Raw genomic sequence first — 18,835 nt, 5'->3', positions numbered from 1 at the left:
GGGGCTTTAGGTAACAGTTGCAAGAGTTGAGTCAGGACAGCAGGAAGGGAGAGAGCTGTGCAGAGCTGGATGGAGATGGTGTCACAGTGGGGGGATCAAGTTGGCCCTTTCCGTGCTTTGGCAGGCACTAGATATTGCTGGATGAGCACCGGGCTCTACATTCCTGGAAGGCAGATTATAGAGGTCTCGCTGCCTGAAGCTGCTGCCTCTGCTGATCTGAAGGTAAGGCCGTACCCCATCTCCACTTGATGCAGAACCCAAATATTCTTGCTTTTACGGTCACTGTCTTTTTTGATCCTCATAAAAAACCTATTGGAACCCGCGGCATGTACTTTTACCCCACTTTAAGGCTGAGACAACTAGGCTGCAAGTGTAGGTAGACTGAAAATATCTAGTACACCTGAAACTAATGTTAACATTGTGTGTCCACGATTACTCCAATCAATCAGCTAATAGATATGATACATTTCAGAGCCCAGGACTCAAACCTAACCAACTCCTAGCTCTTAAGTTTTGTGCTTTTCTCTTATGTCCCAGAGTGGAGAATAAGAAAGGCACCAAATGGGTACCTAACTGGCTCAGTCAGTAGAGCATATGACCCTTAATCTCAGGGTCACGAGTTCAAGCTCCACTTTGGGTGTGGAGCCTGCTTTAAAAAATAATAATAAAATGTTTTCAAAACTAAAATAATAAGAGGCACCAAATGGAGAGTGCCCTGGCACGCAGAAGTGTTCAGTCCATCTCAGTTCCCTTTCTGTGCCTGTCCAGTCCCTCGCTGGAGAGCAAGGTCTTTCTTCCTCTTTCCTAGGACACTGGACTGTCCCTTGCTCCCCCAGTCTCCCTCCAGCTCTGTCACTTTCACACCCATGCACACACTCTGTTTGAAAAAGTAGCCATCCTGCTCTGTCCCCCTGGAGAGTCGTTGTGACAGGTAGGGTCTGTACTGTGGTCTCTGTTCTGGAACCTGTTTAGCATAAACCTGGGAGAACAATCCCAGGACTCCACCCAGTACAGGAGCCACTCCACGGGCCCAGGAAGGGGGGGGGCCTGGCCAATGGGAGGAACTGGGTCCTCCCTCCAGTTCCTGAGCCTGTCACACTGCCTCCCCCTGGGGCTTCTCTCCAGTCAGCAAAGGGCTGAAGTCCATAAGACCCCTCTGCCCCATTCCCAAGATGACCAGTCACCACAACAAAGTAGGCAACCCAGGATTCTGTGGGTTTCAGAGACACCTAGGGGCCCTGTGTGGGAGTCAGCCCTCCTCAGTATTCGTCCATGTGCTACACCTGGTGCTTCTCACTTCAGCGTCTCAATACAACCTTTTGTGGAGCTGAAGCTCCTGGGAGGACGTTTACACACGATTCGGTCCACACAGCCCCGAAGAATGCTGGAATGGTGTGGGCTAGCACGGGGTCATCGCCCTGTGACCTTTCCTGTCTCCACCTCCTGGAAGCCCTCCCTTTCCACCTACATACACCCGAGGTGACTTTGCGGGGGGATCTCTCTGCTCCAGATACAGATCGGCTGCCACACGGATGACCTGACCAGAGCCAGCAAGCTGTTCCGAGGTCCGCTCGTGATTAACCGGTGCTGCTTGGACAAGCCCACCAAGTCCATTACCTGCCTCTGGGGCGGCCTTCTCTATATCATCGTGCCGCAGAGCAGCAAACTGGGCTCTGTGCCTATCACTGTTAAGGGGGCTGTGCATGCCCCATACTATAAGCTGGGTGAGTGGGAACTGTGGGGTGAACCCCAAGGGAGTGGGAGAGCTGGGTCAGGAGATCATCTGGGGCTGTTTGCTGTAGGAAGAGAGAAACTCCGGGCTGGTAGAGGGGAGGAAGCTAAGTTTCCTTATTTTCAGCACTGGGGCCACGGAGATGAAGACCAAACCACATTCTTGGAGATTTCCTAGAAGAAGGATAAAAGGGGTGATATGGTCACTTATGACCTCGGTGTTCTCTTCTTGGGGTTCAAGTTGGATGTTTTAACATGAGGGATTTGGGAAAGTGAATTTCAAGCCCTATGGCCTCTCTTCCCAGGGGAGACCTCCCAGGAGGAGTGGAAGAGGCGCATCCAGGAGAATCCAGGTCCCTGGGGAGAGCTGGCTACGGACAACATCATCCTGACAGTGCCAACTGCCAACCTCCGAACGCTGGAGAACCCCGAGCCGCTGCTTCGCCTCTGGGACGAGGTGATGCAGGCTGTGGCACGGCTGGGGGCCGAGCCCTTCCCTCTGCGTCTGCCTCAGAGGATCGTTGCTGACGTGCAGATCTCAGTTGGTGGGTGCTCTGTGCATGCCGCCCCTAACGGCCTTTTTTCAGCAGCCATGCAGCAGGCAGTCAACAGAGTAGAAATGTTTTTCTAGCAAGACATAGAAGATACAAGTCTTGAAAGGGGGGAGATAATGTATTTTTAAAAATAGATTCAGCCAAATCCCCCAATCAAAAAAATTGGAAACTACCTAAGTGTCTAACAGAATGGAATACTTAAGTAATATATCGTGTGTACCTCCAACAGACACTTTCTAAAGTAATCTTTTGATGGCATAAGGAAATACGATGGGATTATGGGACCGGAGGAAAGCACGCTGTGGAATGTGCATGAGCAGTATGTGAAATTATGAACAATCTAAGTTGGCATGTCAAGGGTTGTCTTCCAATAGCTGGAATAGCATAGGAACAGAGTGCTAGAATTTCACAGGGATCCCATCGGGGACTTCAAGGAGAAAGTAAAAGGGGTGGGGGTGTCTCGCCCCAGGTCACAGTTGTTGGACACAACATTGAGAAGACACGGAAAGAAGAGATCTCTGCCAGTGGGTCAAGAGCCTAACAAATCAGGGGTGTGGAAATGAAAAAAACGATGGAAATTTCTTTAGACCCCAGTTTTCCTGCCTTACAGAGATGATTACAATAAAATAGCATCAATGTGGGCAACACTGTATCTAAGTAATGAAAAAGGGAAGCCACCATCCAGGAGTTCTCCATATTGAGAAAAGAGTATAATGAGACAGGTTCACAAGACAAGACACCCTCACAAAAGTGGAAAAGCTGAAGAAATGTGAAGGATTGTTGGTAACGTGCACCAGTCCCACTCCTCTCAGGTCAAAGTGAGGGGGAGGCACAGTTACAGAAAGAGAAGATGGTGGAGAGACCTGGTGGGTCAGTGTGGATGGCCCTTCTAGCTCTACGGGGTTCTGGTAGTCTTGGTAAAGACAGGAGGGTGTGTTCTAACCCCTCTTCCTCCCTCCTGCATTCCCAGGCTGGATGCATGCGGGGTACCCCATCATGTGCCATCTGGAATCTGTGCAAGAGCTCATCAATGAGAAGCTGATCAGAACCAAGGGGCTGTGGGGACCCGTCCATGAGCTCGGCCGCAACCAGCAGCGGCAGGAGTGGGAGTTCCCCCCACACACCACCGAGGCCACCTGCAATCTGTGGTGTGTTTACGTGCATGAAACAGTCTTGGGCATCCCTCGAGGTCGCGCCAATATTGCTCTGTGGCCCCCAGTTCGGGAGAAGAGAGTCCGAATCTACCTGGGCAAGGGTCCCAATGTGAAAAACTGGAATGCGTGGACTGCCCTGGAAACGTATCTACAGGTACTGGGCAAGAAGGGATGGGGATGGGGAGATCCCACTGTGGGGACCCCAAAGTGGACTTAATTGTCCTAGCCATACCCTCACACGATGATTTAGAGGAGAGTCATGAAAGGACCAAAGCAGAGGTAAAGATAGTACTATAGAGTTACCATGGCTGGCTTTAAAGCCAGACTTACCAGAGACTGAAGCCAAACCATGTCATGGAATAGCGATCTCACACCAAACATCCTGTCCGTTCCCCCCACCGCCCCAACCACGCGTCACAGGATGGGACCCATTTTTTTCCTTAGAAACTGCCTCAGTTTCTCCCTCAGGAGCAATCCGAGATGCCTCACTGGTCTCCACATGAGGTTGCCTCTGCCTTTGAATGACTGTCCGGCACCCCAGTTCCCTTACCCCAGTCCCTGGAGCAGCTCCCAGGCCACCATGCAGAGTCTCACCACCTGGGATTCTGGAACTCACTCTCCAGCCGGGTTCTTCCACCTGCCCGAATACCTCTCTGGGTGTACCCACTGCCCTGGGAATGAGAGCGAAACTGCCGGGAGACTCTAGTCTCCTCCCTGGGCCGTTTCACCCCAGGGACAAAAGCTGCTCACCTGTGCAGTCCAGCTAAGGGCGTTTCAGAGAACTGCTAGTGTCGTCCTAACTGTAAGGAGCCATAACCGGGCCTCACAGGGGCTACTCCCTGTGGCCTCGGGACAGCTGCCTTTTCCTAAAATCGTGTCTTACTTAACTTCATTCCGTCCACCTAGACTGTGCATCGACTTCTGTTTCTACCGAGCTCACATTTTTTTCCTGAGAGGCCACACCAGTAGCCTTGCAGATTGGCACAGACCTGTGACTGATGCAGGTTATGTCAGGGTAAGGGAGAGAGGGACAGTTCCCCAGTTATGGGGGTTTAATGTTGCAGCTGTGAAAGATACAAGGATTTTTTTTCACTTCGGCCAGCTTTAAATCCTTGTGTGCTACCCTGCCGACACTTTGATGATGGAGTGAGCTACAGGAGTAATGACATAGGTGGTAAATACTGATAATAATCCTAACAGGTGTCTCCACAGCCAGCCTTTCTTGAGTGTCTGCTCTGGGCTGAGCACCGTGCTCGATCAGACGCCCTACTGAGATAAGGCAGGAAGGGCAGCCCATGAGGCCGGCAGCAAGAGCTGCAGACATGGCCACTGACAGAAATAAAGCCAGTGTTTAGGGGTTCAATACATTCTATTCGTTGATGACAGTGTTTGTTGGGACTTCCTTCTGTGGATTAAATGTCTTTTTCTGCTGCTGCTTTCTCTCTCCAGCTACAGGAGGCCTTTGGTTGGGAGCCATTCATCCGTCTCTTCACTGAGTATAGGAACCAGACCAACTTGCCCACAGACAATGTGGACAAAATGAATCTGTGGGTGAAGATGTTCTCCCACCAAGTGCAGAAGAATCTGGCTCCGTTCTTTGAGGCCTGGGCCTGGCCTATCCAGAAGGAAGTGGCTACCAGCCTGGCCTATCTGCCTGAATGGAAGGAAAATATTATGAAATTATACCTCCTCACACAGATGTAAGGAGTGCCCAGCGAGGTGGCAGGTAGAGAGGTTTGGGGAGGTAGGCAGAGATGGGGATTCACTCCTCGACCTCTGTCTCTTAGGGTTCTAGCCTTGCCCTCTTGGCTCATTGCCCCCATATCTTAATACCTGATAGCTCCATCTCTAGAAAGTGGGTTAAGAACACAGCAAAATGGGGAATCAGAATTTCTTAGGAGACAGACCTTCTGTTTGAGTCTTATTCCTCTGCTCTCAGCTATCAGATTCCCTCCTGGCCCCATACTGGCCTGGTTCTGAGAGCTTCTATGCCAGCCCTTGGTTCACCACTGTGGGCCATGGTCCTTGGGGGTGGTGCTCATTCTGACTTGCCGAGGACTCTCTGGACTTTTGTTTTTTGATGAGTTTTTCCAAAAACCTGACCATAGAATCCACTGAAACACAAATTTACCAGGATACTCAGACAGTTCCTTGATATTCTGTGTCTTGGGCAGTACTCAAAGAGCTTGAAAAGCAGTCTGGTATAGTAGAAAGAGCCCACAGCTAGCATTAGCTCTTGGGAAAGTCATTGTTCTCTCTACTCACGTTTCTTTCTGTGTGAGATGAGGACAAAAATGCCTTCCTGTCAGGGTTGTCCTGAAGACTCAGACTGATCGTTCTGAAGAGGATTGTGAGTGGAGGGATTCTTATATGTTCTGCTGGGCCACAGAGTAGTGAGCTGAGTACAACCCTTCTCGCCTCAGCTGGGACGTTAGGACCATCATCTCTCAGAGTAGACTCCCTGCATCCAAAGTCTGGTTCTTCCACCTCTTGGTCACATGACTCTGGACAAACTCCTTATAAAATGGGATCTATTTCATAGAATTATTGTGAGGATTAAATTTAAGTTCCCTCTAAAAGGAATTAGAAGAGTGCTTGGCCGTTGGTAGGTATTGAGAAAAGGCCAGCTGCCGTTATTACTAATTAACGTTAATCAGGCATTTCAGAGCTAGACTGCCCCTTTAGAGAGCATTCACAGATGCAATGTGACCCATCCATCCCACCCTACACATTATACATCAGCTTCTGGAAGGATTGGGGTCTGTTGCTTTATAAGCTCTAGGATCGACAGGATCCACAGGCTCTAAATTCATAACGGGGGCCTTAATAGCTACTTGGAGTTTGGTCTCTTTATTCAATTCCATCTTTCAGGTAGAATTCCTTCTTTGATTAAATCAGAAGTGGGAGTCACTTGAAAAATCAGAGCAAATCCAGGAGAGCATTTGTCTTTAGAGATGATGGGCATCTGGCTTAGGTGTGGTGTTTATGTTTCCATGGCGACACAGATTCCTATCACTGCCCAGAGTTCCTTTCCAGTTTGGCAGATAAAGTCACACACAGAGAGAAATCTTGACTTCTGAACCAGATAACTGGATAAGACTGACCCAAAATTTTATTTGATTACAATGCAAAATACTATACTCGTTCTTTTATATAGATTATTTAATTTAATCTTCACAATAGTCTTATGAGATGGAAATTTATTGCTCCCATTTTAGAAATAAGTAAACTGAGTTTTGAGGAGATCAAGTAAATTGCCTAAGTCTACACTGCCAATAGATAGTAGACCTGGGATTTGAACCTGGGCACTCTGATTACAGAATGGGTGTTTGTAACTACAGTACTCTGCATGTGCAATAAATGAGTCAGTGAAGAGACCAGCCAGCAAACAGAAGGATCTTTATGTCCCTACTTGCCAGCTCTTTGCCTGTTTGTACTCACCCCTCATCGAGTTTTACCAGAACAGAAAGTCCCTTTGAGTCTCCCAAATGCCAGTTCAAAGAAAGTACTTGAGGTAGGCTCCTAAGGTACTTTGCAAAGACAGAGACCACTTTAGCATCATGAGGTCTTTTAGATTCCTGTTTTTTCAGGTTTCATTTATCATCACCAGTGCACCATGAAAGCATTCTGGTAGTGCACTGGGATTTGAATGATGGGTCATTTTGGTAAAGCACCTGACCCCCAGAACAGACATTGCATGTTCTCAGCAAGGAAATCAGATTCTTAGTCCTCTAGAATAATATCTGTATCCACCCTGACCCTCTTTAGTTCATTTTTAGCATTATGGCCCCTGGGACCTTTTTAAAATAGGAAGCTATTCATGTCACTCCCCTGTTTTAATGCTTCCAGTGGGACTTTGACTATAAGATGATGAACTGAGCATATAAGTTTACCTCCCCTCCCTCCCCAGGCCCCACTGAAATTGAAGTCAAGAAATGCAAAAGAGAAGTGAAAACACCTCGGCAAAGAAAACTGAACAGATTTGATTATAAGTGAAGAACATCTCAACACATTTCTGAAAGAGAGAAAGAGGATGAAGCATGACAATGAATGAAAGACTGAAGGTATCTTTCAGATAGAAGCTGATCTGAACAACATAATCCCAAAGAAAAGTGAGCACCTGAAAAGTCTATAAAGAATTATACCAGTTGTAAAAGTGAAACCAATCCTACCCTGCCCCAACCATTGTGCTTAGAACAGAGGCAGACCATTATTGGTATCCATTAAAAATCTACTGTTCTTGTAATTGTTTGTATAGAAATTGAATAAACTGCCTGAGGAGAGGTAGGAGTTGGTGTCCCAGAATAAAATTTCTCTTTTTGTCGAAATACGTGACCCCCTAGCCTATCAGCTAATTCTCTGACTATGGAAACCCCTGCTCAAGTGACCCAAGTGCTTCTAGTCCGATAAGAGGCTTATTGGAGGAAACAGACCCAACCATACACTGGCAGGGGATACCCATGCCAACCCCTGTAACAGTTAACAGTTACTTGATTCTTAAATGCAAATAGTCAGCTAGGAATCCCCAGTCTCTGGGCATCGGGGGTTGAAGGGAGAGGACACGGGAGGAGCAGATAAGAAAAATGACCAGTTAGAATTTGGAGACCTGAAAAATACAACGAACTCTAGAGGAAACAAAGTGAACATGGAAAGAATAATTTTAAAATCTGTATCTTCAGAGAGATTGCAGGTGTAATTGTAAGACGAGTTCAGAATGCTACAAACAAAGAAGAAACAGAATAAAAAGAGCCCTTGAAAGTGAAATTAAACTGCCCAAAATATCCAATAGGCAGGCCGGAAAATAAAGTTGAAGGAAGCCCCTTAGATATAGAACAAAAAGAAATAGCAGAGAAAATGAGGAAAGGAAAAGATCTAGACAATCAATATCTAAGCAGTAGGACTATCTGGAAAAGAGAACACACAAAATATAGGTGAAGAAGTAAAATGGAAAAAAATGAAGAACAAAAAGAACTAAGTCTCCAGATTGAGGGTTCCCAATGAAACCTGTATCTAGACAGAATCTTGTGAACTTCTGGAATATTAAGTATACAGGGAAGATATTAAAAGGGTCCACAGAGAAAATAAAGTTAAGTCATCACCATTAGCTCATCCAAAAAATGAATAAGAAATAGACTGGCAGCAGATTTTTCATTAGCAACACTGAATGCTAGAAGCCAGTGGAGCAATCGCTTAAGGAAGATTTTTGTACTCGGAATACTATTGCAAGCCAAACTGCCTCAAGTAGTGTCAAAATAAAGACATTTTCTGACATGCAACTTTTCAGTCGACCTACTTTGAATCCTTTCTGAGGAAGTACACTGAGGAAGTTCTCTGACAAAATAAAAAGGAAACCCAAGGAAAGAGGAAAATATAGAATCCAGAAAACAATGCATCTCACGCAGGCTGTCTCACTCTAGAGTGAGAGTTGTCCAGCAGGATGTGTCATTTTAGCAACCCATTTTAGATGAGAATACACCGTCTCAGCCTCTTTGGAGAAAGTGTGCATTCTGTTCCATAGTTTCTTTGAGAAGCTGGAATGTTTGAGAGTATGGAGACATACATTCTTTACTCAGCAAAAAGAAAATGGAAATGTGTCAAGACATTCAGGTCCAATTGTGAAACAACAAAAACTCACAGGATGTAAGAAGAGCCTCAGTTGGACATTGGCGGTAGGTACCTCTCCTTACAAGTGGCACAGGCTCATGAACACTGAATATGTATGGGAGAAAATGTCAGCTCTCAGTAAACACGATTTACTTAGCCAAAGTAATGCAGATGCTGTTTGTTGGTATTCAGTGTTCTGATCAGCCTAGAGACCAAACATGAACGGCTTACTGTTTTGTTCAGAACTGAAATGGAAAATAATTAATTCTGACAAGTTAAGAATTAAAGAGGTTGAAAACTGGTTGTGGAAGGGAAGTGGCAGGAAGACTGGGGCTGCTTAGATAGTCACAGTAGGAATGAGAAGATAAAGTCTGCAGTTGATGGGACAAGAACTGGAGGATAATATACTGTCCAAAGTTATAAATTAAATCAATAGAAGTCTAAAAATGGCGTATCTATCAAAAATTGGGAAAGGATAAGCAAAGGAAAGCCAGGGGTAGTGTCAGTTAAATCCTTATCTTTTGTAATGGGAAATTATTAAAGATTGTCTAAAGTTAATAAGTCAAGAATTGTTGTCCAGACATATTATTTAATGTTAGCAAGTTAGTCAACAGAAGATCTAAAAATAGAAATTGTTAAATGCATTGCCTCTAGGAAATGGGTCTAGGGTTAAAAGGGGTGGGGTGGGAAACTGTGTTTTTCATTTCAAGTCCTCCTGTACTATTTAATTTTTTACCTTGTGCATGTATTTGAAAAATTTTTAATAAACTCAAATAAAAATCTCCAGTGACCTCATATTGACTAAGATATGCCCCAACCAACATCCTTCAAATGGCTTATGATGCCTTCCAATATTGGGATCCACCTGTGTCCCGGTTCATCATATCTCCGCATTACTCTCTGGTTCTAGCCATACCAAGTATCTTCCAGCTAATCATACTTCATGTTCTCAATTCTTCATGTGTTCCACAAAAAGCAAAGCCTGCCCCCGATCTCACCATGTATCTGAGATTAAGCTTACTCTCTGCAGATTTTCAATATTTGTTGAGTGAAGAACACTGAAAAGGAGTTGCCTGAAGTTGGCCAACCAGTGTTCTTTCCCAAAAAGGTATATGATATTTGTCCCAATTCCAGGAAGCATTTCAAGATCATAATGGGTTTGTATGTTTGCCTGCATTCTTATTCATTTACAATTTTAGCAAGTTTTAGTTCTATATGAGACCAGATGGTGTCCGAGGATTTCTATCCACTGGTCAGTCTCCTTGTTATGTTCTTTGCCACTTTGCCTGAACGTCATAATCTGCTTTCTGCTGTTTACCCCCTCCTGTCCCACCATATTTTGGATAAGCAGCCAACTATCTAGGGGATTATCTTTAGGCTCCCAGATTTCTTGTGTCTTGCTATTTGTAGTATTTTGGTGGCTCTTCCTTCCCTGTCTGTTTACTTTCTTCCATTGTCCAAATCCAAGGCCAGATAGAGCTCCCTAAGGAATATCCTTCCGCTCTCACATACTGACCTTACAGATTACTCTATTTAGTCCCTAAACCAATGTGCCCAGCTGATATCCCAACCTCTCCTAATCTGTATGCTTAGCAAGCCAATAGATAACCAAATAATGTCTTAGATGTTGACTATTTTTGCTGACAGTAGTAACACATGCTATCCCTTCTTTCAAGACTAAATCACATCTATGCTTATTCTTTTGAAGATTTTGGTCCCCTGCTCAGCTTCCATTTTGAAAAATATTTCTTTCTTTGACACTCATCCTTGAAGTCAATCTTCCAAGTATGGTAGACAAGGATCTTCTACTTTTCAGACATATTCTTTTTGTTTGTTTGTTTATTGTGTTATGTTAGTCACCATAGAATACATCATTAGTTTGATGCAGTGTTCCAAGATTCATTGTTTATGCACCACACCCAGTGTTCCATACAATAGGTGCCCTCCTTAATACCCACCATGAGGCTCACCCATCACCCTATCCACCTCCCCTCTAAAACCTTCAGTTTGTTTCTCAGAGTCCACAGTCTCATATGGTTTGTCTCCCCTTCCTATTTCCCCCAATTCAATTTTCCTTTCCTTCTCCTAATATCCTCAGTGTTATTTCTTATGTTCCACACGTAAGTGAAATCATGATAATTTGATTTCTCTGCTTGATTTATTTCACTCAGCATAATCTCCTCCAGTCCTATCCACATTGATGCAAAAAGCGGTATTCCTCTTTTCTGATGGCTGAGTATTACTCCATTGTATATGTAGACCACATCTTCATACATTCGTCTGTTGAAGGGCCCTTTCCACAGTTTGGCTATTGTGGACATTGATGCTATGAACACTGGGGTACATATGGCCTTTTGTTTCACTGCATCTGTATCTTTGGGGTAAATACCCAGTAGTGCAATTGCCGGGTCATAGCGTAGCTGAATTTTTAATTTTATGAGGAATCTCCACACTATTTTCCAAAGTGGCTGCACCAACTTGCATTCCCACCAACAGTGTAAGAGGGTTCCCCTTCCTCCACATCCTCTCCAACACATGTTGTTTATTGTCTTGTTAATCTTTGCTATTCTAACTGGTGTAAGGAGGTATCTCAATGTGATTTTGATTTCAACTTCCCTGATGGCTAATGATGATGAACATTTTTTCATGTGTTTTCTAGCCATTTGTTTGTCTTCACTGAAGAAGAGTCTGTTCTTGTCTTTTCAGACATCTTCTAATTACACACACACACACACACACTCCACATCCAATTCAAGAGAGCTATAGAAATTCTTTTGATACATTTGGATTCTTGTATATTTGAACACTATAAAGAAGCAGAATTTCTTTGTGAGGAAAGATTGTGTAGAGTAAGTTATTATTAATGTTCTATCATCATGTTGGATGTTTAGTTTTATAGGTATTCAGTATATTAGAAAAAATGGAATAAATGAATGAGTAAATTAAAAATAAACCATGCATTGTGCTATGATGACAGTACCAGAAGCCAAGGATTATATTAATACAAATATGTGTACATGAGGGCCATTACATGTTACTTCTATTCATCTTTCTTGTCTGAAATGAGGACCTGCTACTTTTTTCAGGAAACAATTATAGCTTTATGAGCACTTCAGTTAGCCCCACCAATTCAAACATACATAATTAAGAAATACATGTAGATGCCAAAAATTTCTTTGCATGAATGGCCTAAATTTTGACATAAAATTCATTTTCACAGAGTTCCAAAATTATTTAGTGTACTTTGAGATCTGAAATAACATAGGTGGGAGGCAGACAGTAAGGGGAAGGGTGGGAACCAGGAGGGCAAAATGATCAAAGGTACAACATAAAAACAGTGAGCTCACACAGTCCAGAAGAGACCGCACAAACACAGAAGACATCCCTCCCTTCCTCAACACAACCTGTAATACAGGGCCAAGTAAATGTAACGGGTTATATCAATGCCTCTTCCTGTTATCTACAAAGTGTCTGTGCTTTCAATAAGAGCCAGGTACCTGAAAGAGTTCATAAACTCTTCCCTTAGCCTCTATCAAGATTTGGAGAGAGAGGCAACGCCAACTTTTTGCTTTTTGTTTTTTGTTTTAACATCGAGTTTCTCCTTTTGTTCTCACTGTCAGAGCAGCCTTGAGACCAAACTGGTACCAAGGAAACAATACTAAGCCTCAACCAAGGCTTTGGACATCAATTCACAAGAACCTGTGGCACTGTGAGTTTGACCACTGGTAGCGAACAATCAAAATGCAGAGCGGACTTAAATCTCAATCCTCATAGGAAACTGAAATGAAACTATAAAAAGGCAAACAGCTGAGTCGTGTCAGTACTGTTGGAGCGACCATCGGATAACACCAGGTGGATCTCTGGTACTGAATAAAGAAGAGCGTGTAGCGCGATGGGGTGGAGAGAATGTCCACGTCATAACAGATGATGGAATCCCTGCCCTCCAGCCAGAGCCCCCCAGCAACACAGCTGTAGTTCAACAAGTTAGATTGCAGCGAGGGTTAAACACAGCAGGAACTGGGCATCTCAGTTAAAGGGTGTTCAAAGGGCTTTGGGTGGATAATTTTGGGGAGAGTCTAAGGAAGCAAAAGCAACTCTATGATCATCTCAGTAAATCTCATCTGTTGGTGGGGCTAACTGAAGTGCTCATAAAGCTATAATTGTTTCCTGAAAAAAGTAGCAGGTCCTCATTTCAGACAAGAAAGAGGGATTTGGTCTTGTGTGGTTGCCCAGGGACCTCATTTTTGTCTTGCTTCATCATGGTCTCAAGAGTGCTCTTGTTTGAGGTGGATGTTCTATAAATTGTTAATGCACAGGGGATTGAATAACAGTGCCTCGCTGTGAGTGTGTCAGACAAGCTCTTGCATGTCCACAGCTGCTTTTGTTTTCTTTCTCACCCCAAAAGAATGGATGAAGAGCCCCTGTTCCTCCTATACAATATGAAAATATGCATTCCTCTTGATTGAACACAGGGATAAATTAGGGAAAAAATTAATATCACAAGGTACCCAAGAGAGACCCCTGAAAAGGACGACTCCCTAATGCTTCCCTAGACTGGAAGGAAGCCTTGGTTCTAATTCAAGATGAAGTTGGGACCACAAGTCAATACTGATGGGTCACTTACTTACTGTCTGAAACATCCCCACGTCTGAGTGTTGCTCAGATGAAACACCCCATCCCTGAGTGTTCCCAGGAGGAACAGAAAGTAGGCACGAGGGCAGCAGTTTGCTTTTTACCTAGCAGGAATAATGCAACAGTCATTAATCTTCACAATCTGTTTAAATGCACTTGCTAATTGAGCCATACAGGGGAGAAAAAAAACAACTGGAATTTAAAACAGAAACTATAGATGCCTATACATTAGATACATAATGCTTTGATAAAAGGGGTATCAGAAACTATTTTCTCCAGTGCTCAAACTCCCCCTTTTGCATTTACAGTCTCTGTGAGACAGGGAATAAGATAATAAAGATCTGAGGGTTTTGAAGGGGCGAGGGGTGGGAGCTCGGGGTACCAGGTGGTGGGTATTATAGAGGGCACGGATTGCATGGAGCACTGGGTGTGGTGCAAAAATAATGAATACTATTATGCTGAAAATAAAAAATAAATTTAAAAAATTTTTAAAAAGATAATAAAGATCTGTGACCTTACTGAATTTTAAATATTTTTTAACACTAAAAACTAGCTGAAGCCACTAGGAAAATACTTTTCCAAGTTAAATTAAAATCCCTTATGTTTTATCTGCCCTCTTTTATGAAAAGATCATGGAAATGTTGCCTAACAGTCATAAAATCATAAAATTTTTATAAAATCCGTAAGATACATGTCCCAAATTTGGGCATCCAATCAGGTCATTGGGTCACCTATAAATTCATTCAATCGACATTTATTGAGCAGATACTACAAGGCCAGTTCCTGCTACAGAGGGAAATACATAATAAACATAATAAAACATCTGCCCTCATAGTACTTATTTCCACTTTGAACATTAAAATGAAAAAAAATAGAGGCTCCTGGGTGGCCCGCTGATCAAGCATTTGACTCAGGTCATGATCTAAGGGTCATGAGATTGAGCCCCATGTTGGTCTCTGTGCTGGGTAAGAAGCCTTCACTTTATAGGAGATTTTGCCTGTGGAATTTAGGAGTAAGAGGGGCTCATCTCAGCAGTTGCTGTGCCCTCTACCAAAGGTATTGAATGAAGATGTTCCTCTAAGTTCTGGGCCCCTCATGATGGCGTCATGGACCCAGTAACAAGTGGAATCTGGAACCACATTCATATGGAGAAAACTGATGTGGAAACAACTGACTAAATTTGCACAGCAATGGAGGTCTCAGACTTACATATGGCTGTCCATGAGGACAAATGTGCAGAGAGTCATGAGAAATAGCTTCAGGTATCCTTGGCTTCTTACTCCATTTTCCCTCTTCCCTCATTAAGCTGCATAATTCAACCTCAATCAAAATTAAGAGACACTTGGATCACAAGTCTCAGCATAAAATGAAAAGCCTTGAGAAGGAAGACCTTAATGTTATATAACTCTGAATAATCCATTTGGAAATAATTGTTTATGTTGTAAAGAAACATAAAAAATAATGTTGCTGGTCCCAAAGGACTAGGAGCTTTGAGACTCTGTGTAGGAATTTTGTTGTTGAGAGATTGGCCTTCACTCACTCCCAACTCCCAACACGAGCCCCTCTGACATCCAGACAACATATGTGGGTTTGTGTGTGAAGACATCTAAACCACACCGGTGTGCATGCAGTTGTAGAAACTGGGTCTGCTGTGTGCCTACCCAGTGGCTCTGATATTTCAGAGCCAGAAGAAAAACATGCACACTCAGCCTTGGACTAAGTTAGCTCCTCTGGCTCCCAGACAACTGAACTCTTCAGTCAAAAACCAAACACTATGTCTGAACTGGAGATGGGACAAGTTTGGAAACAAAAGATAACTCCTCGCTTGTTCCTTTTGGCGATATTACCCATTCCTACCATACGTGTTCTGTACACTTTTGATCCAAAAAGAAAACAGAGTTCCAGGTTAATTCCACAAAGACACCAAAGGAGAATATGAAAGCTTTCCTGAGTTTGATTACGCGCTGGCCACCTGTCAACATCAGCAGCAAACTATAGCTTCATTGCTTTAGATGAACAGGCAGGCAGGAACTTGCCCTAGAGAAAGACCATGTAATTTGAACAAAGGTTATCATAAATGTACCAAAGAATGAAAATGTAGTGGGTGAGGCTTCTCTAAGTGCTCTCAAGGGAATGACGTTCCTCTTCACTGCCATTATAACACAAATTTAATACGTGCACTTGAGCACGTGAGCTTCGGGAGATATAACTATAACACTATATGTGTTAGCCCGGAGCCTCCAAGGAGCAGATGCCACGATGAGATCAGATGTGCAAGAGATTTATTAAGGGAAACATCCCTGAGAGAAAACAGAGAGGGACCAGAGGAGGCTGAGAGGGCCAAGAGACACTGAGGTAGTTGTACCTTTCATGAAGGAGGGAGCGGGAGAGGCAAGGCTCACACCGCAGGCAGGTCTCAGAAAGTCTCGTCAAGGCCAGTGGGAGGGAGTCCCTCAACCACAGTCGCCCATCAGAAAAGTCCCAGCTCTCCCACAAATGGGCCTGCTTCCTCCCTTTAGTCCCCTTAATCACCAGCCAGGAGAGACCCAGCATGGCCCCAGCACCAGGATACAGAGGCACCAGCTGGGGCTGTCTGTCAAGTACATGCCCGCTTCCCGCAATTGGAGATCTGAGCAGCGCACTCTCATGGCCACCACAGTACTTACTCTTAAGACAGCTGTAGGCACCTGTTCTGGGTCATCTTAGTGACTTAGTAAACCTCTCCAGTGACTCATCCCAGCAAAAGCACATAGGTGGATTCAACCACCCTGATTCCTAAATTAGACGCTGGCTAATCCCTTCCAGATTCTTGGGGCCCTTCAGGGAAAGGATATATGGGACCACATTAAGTTTAACTCATAACTAAAAATAACTGAAGAAAGCCCGTGACTCTTAATGGTAGCCCATAATCAGAAAGCTTATGTATGAAGTTACCCCCGCATTTGGCTTTGTGAGAAAGTGGAATTACTGCAAGCATTTTTGTCTGCTTGAAGAAAATGGGCTGATGTACCACAGGTTAATAGGAACAGTTGTGATTTGTGTATGCCTCTTGCTGAGGCCTAACAATTAAGTATCATATTGTTCATGCTTATTTATTTTGTATGACCCAGAAAGAGCCAGTCATTGCAGTACGGAGGAGAGAGACTAGCATGCTTGGCTTCAGCTAATACATACCTACCCTTGCAACTGGATCTCGTAAGGGTCAGGTAGATTATCTGAACAAAACTGGGATCTGCTTAGAAAGGACAGTAGAGGTGAGGAAGGGAATAGATGCTGAAGAGGGAGCCTCAGTGTTTACCACCTGGCATTCTTTTTTTCTTTAAGATTTTATTTATTTATTTGACAGAGACAGATACAGCCAGAGAGGGAACAGAAGCACTGGGAGTGGGAAAGGGAGAAAGAGGCTTCCTGCTGAGCAGGGAGCCTGATGCTAGGCTCCATCCCAGGACTCTGGGATCATGACCTGAGCCAAAGGCAGACGCTTAAGGACTGAGCCACCCAGGCACCCACTACCTGGCATTTATTAAAAACTTCCCTCCAGACTACAAACTCCAATCCAGCCTCCTGGGATACCATCCTAATTCGCTCCTGCAATCGCTGTTACCAAGTTTCAGTCACAGTGAACATTTGCACGTTTTTGTCAAATCAGACTTCACACTGACATCTCCATGCTGTGGACCATGATGTGGTCTCATGGTGTAATGCCCTCCACTCTTATCTGCCCGCACACAACATTCATGTTTTTCCAAGCTAAATGTTAGCGCCCCCTTCCCTGTAAGTTCATCTCTGATGACTAGAAACCACTCCTTCTCATTTTCACACCTACATAAATCCTAGTGGTATTACAGTTCTATCACGTCTACTGTCTTCTGAGATTTACTGACTGCAGGACCATTTCATCTCCCAGAGCACCTCACAGAACTCCGGCCCAATGAGAATATGCTGACTTTCATGGAGGAGTCTCTCTTTTCTCCAGGTTGTAGCAAGGATCTGAGGGCTGCACCTGTACACCTTTCAGTCAGACCCATGATGGCCAGCATCTTTCATTTGCCACATCTTAAATGGACCTTTAAGAAAATAGCAGCTATGTTCACAATAGCCAAAAGATGGAAAGAGCCTAGATGTCCATTGACAGATGAATGGATAAAGAAGATGTGGTATGACTCAGTCATCATTAAGAATGAAATCTTGTCATCTGCAATGATGTAGATGGAACCAGAAGGTATCATGCTAAGCAAAATAAGGCAGTCAGAGAAAGATAAATGCCATAGGAGTTCTCTCATATGTGGAATTTAAGAAGCAAAATAGTCAAACATGGGGGATGGGAAGGAAAAATAAAATAAGATAAAGACAGAGAGGGAGGCAAACCACAGAAGACTCTTTTTTTTTTTTTAATTTCTTTTCAGTGTAACAGTATTCTTTGTTTTTGCACCACACCCAGTGCTCCATGCATTCTGTGCCCTCTCCAATACCCACCACCTGGTTCCCCCAACCTCCCACCCCCCGCCCCTTCAAAACCCTCAGACTGTTTTTCAGCCATAGTCTCTCATGGTTCACCTCCCCTTCCAATTTCCCTCAACTCCCTTCTCCTCTCCATCTCCCCTTGTCCTCCATGCTATTTGTTATGCTCCACAAATAAGTGAAACCATATGATAATTGACTCTCGACTCTCTCTGCTTGACTTATTTCACTCAGCATAATCTCTTCCAGTCCCGTCCATGTTGCTACAAAAGTTGGGTATTCATCCTTTCTGATGGAGGCATAATACTCCATAGTGTATATGGACCACATCTTCCTTATCCATTCGTCCGTTGAAGGGCATCTTGGATCTTTCCACAGTTTGGCGACCGTGGCCATTGCTGCTCTAAACATTGGGGTACAGATGGCCCTTCTTTTCACTACATCTGTATCTTTGGGGTAAATACCCAGTAGTGCAATGGCAGGGTCATAGGGAAGCTCTATTTTTAATTTCTTGAGGAATCTCCACACTGTTTTCCAAAACCACAGAAGACTCTTAAGTGTAGGTAACAAACTGAGGGTCGCTGGAGGGGACGTGGGTGGCGGGATGGGGTAACTGGGTGATGGGCATTAAGGAGGGTACGCGATGGAATGAGCACTGGCCGTCACAACGCTACACAATGCTGAATCGCTGAATTCTAC

General features: G+C 44.1%; 1 protein-coding gene and 1 long non-coding RNA gene across 6 annotated transcripts in view; one reads left to right on the top strand and one right to left on the bottom strand.

Annotated features, from left to right (window-relative positions):
• The window catches only part of TCAF1 (TRPM8 channel associated factor 1), a 44,980-nt gene extending 35,726 nt beyond the window's left edge, over positions 1–9,254 (top strand). For 3 of the 4 annotated variants that reach the window (XM_004772065.3, XM_004772064.3, XM_004772066.3), the window contains exons 4-9: positions 125–222; positions 1,511–1,724; positions 2,037–2,276; positions 3,256–3,593; positions 4,889–5,139; positions 7,350–9,254. In XM_004772065.3, the coding sequence (XP_004772122.1) occupies positions 125–222; positions 1,511–1,724; positions 2,037–2,276; positions 3,256–3,593; positions 4,889–5,139; positions 7,350–7,359 (1,151 nt within the window). In that variant the 3' untranslated portion in view covers positions 7,360–9,254. Of the gene's footprint in view, positions 1–124; positions 223–1,510; positions 1,725–2,036; positions 2,277–3,255; positions 3,594–4,888; positions 5,166–7,349 lie in introns of all 4 variants that reach the window. The other variant, XM_013045651.2, reaches the window with a different exon arrangement.
• The window catches only part of LOC123387058, a 45,377-nt gene that overhangs the window by 24,684 nt on the left and 1,858 nt on the right, over positions 1–18,835 (bottom strand). The gene's annotated exons all lie outside the window — the stretch shown is intronic.

The sequence above is a fragment of the Mustela putorius genome, unplaced genomic scaffold, assembly GCF_011764305.1.
Source record: "Mustela putorius furo isolate JIRA1106 unplaced genomic scaffold, ASM1176430v1.1 tig00003845_pilon_pilon_pilon, whole genome shotgun sequence".
Taxonomy (NCBI): Eukaryota; Metazoa; Chordata; class Mammalia; order Carnivora; family Mustelidae; genus Mustela; species Mustela putorius.
Note: the sequence above shows the minus strand (reverse complement) of the source record. Positions and strands in the feature narration are given on the sequence as shown.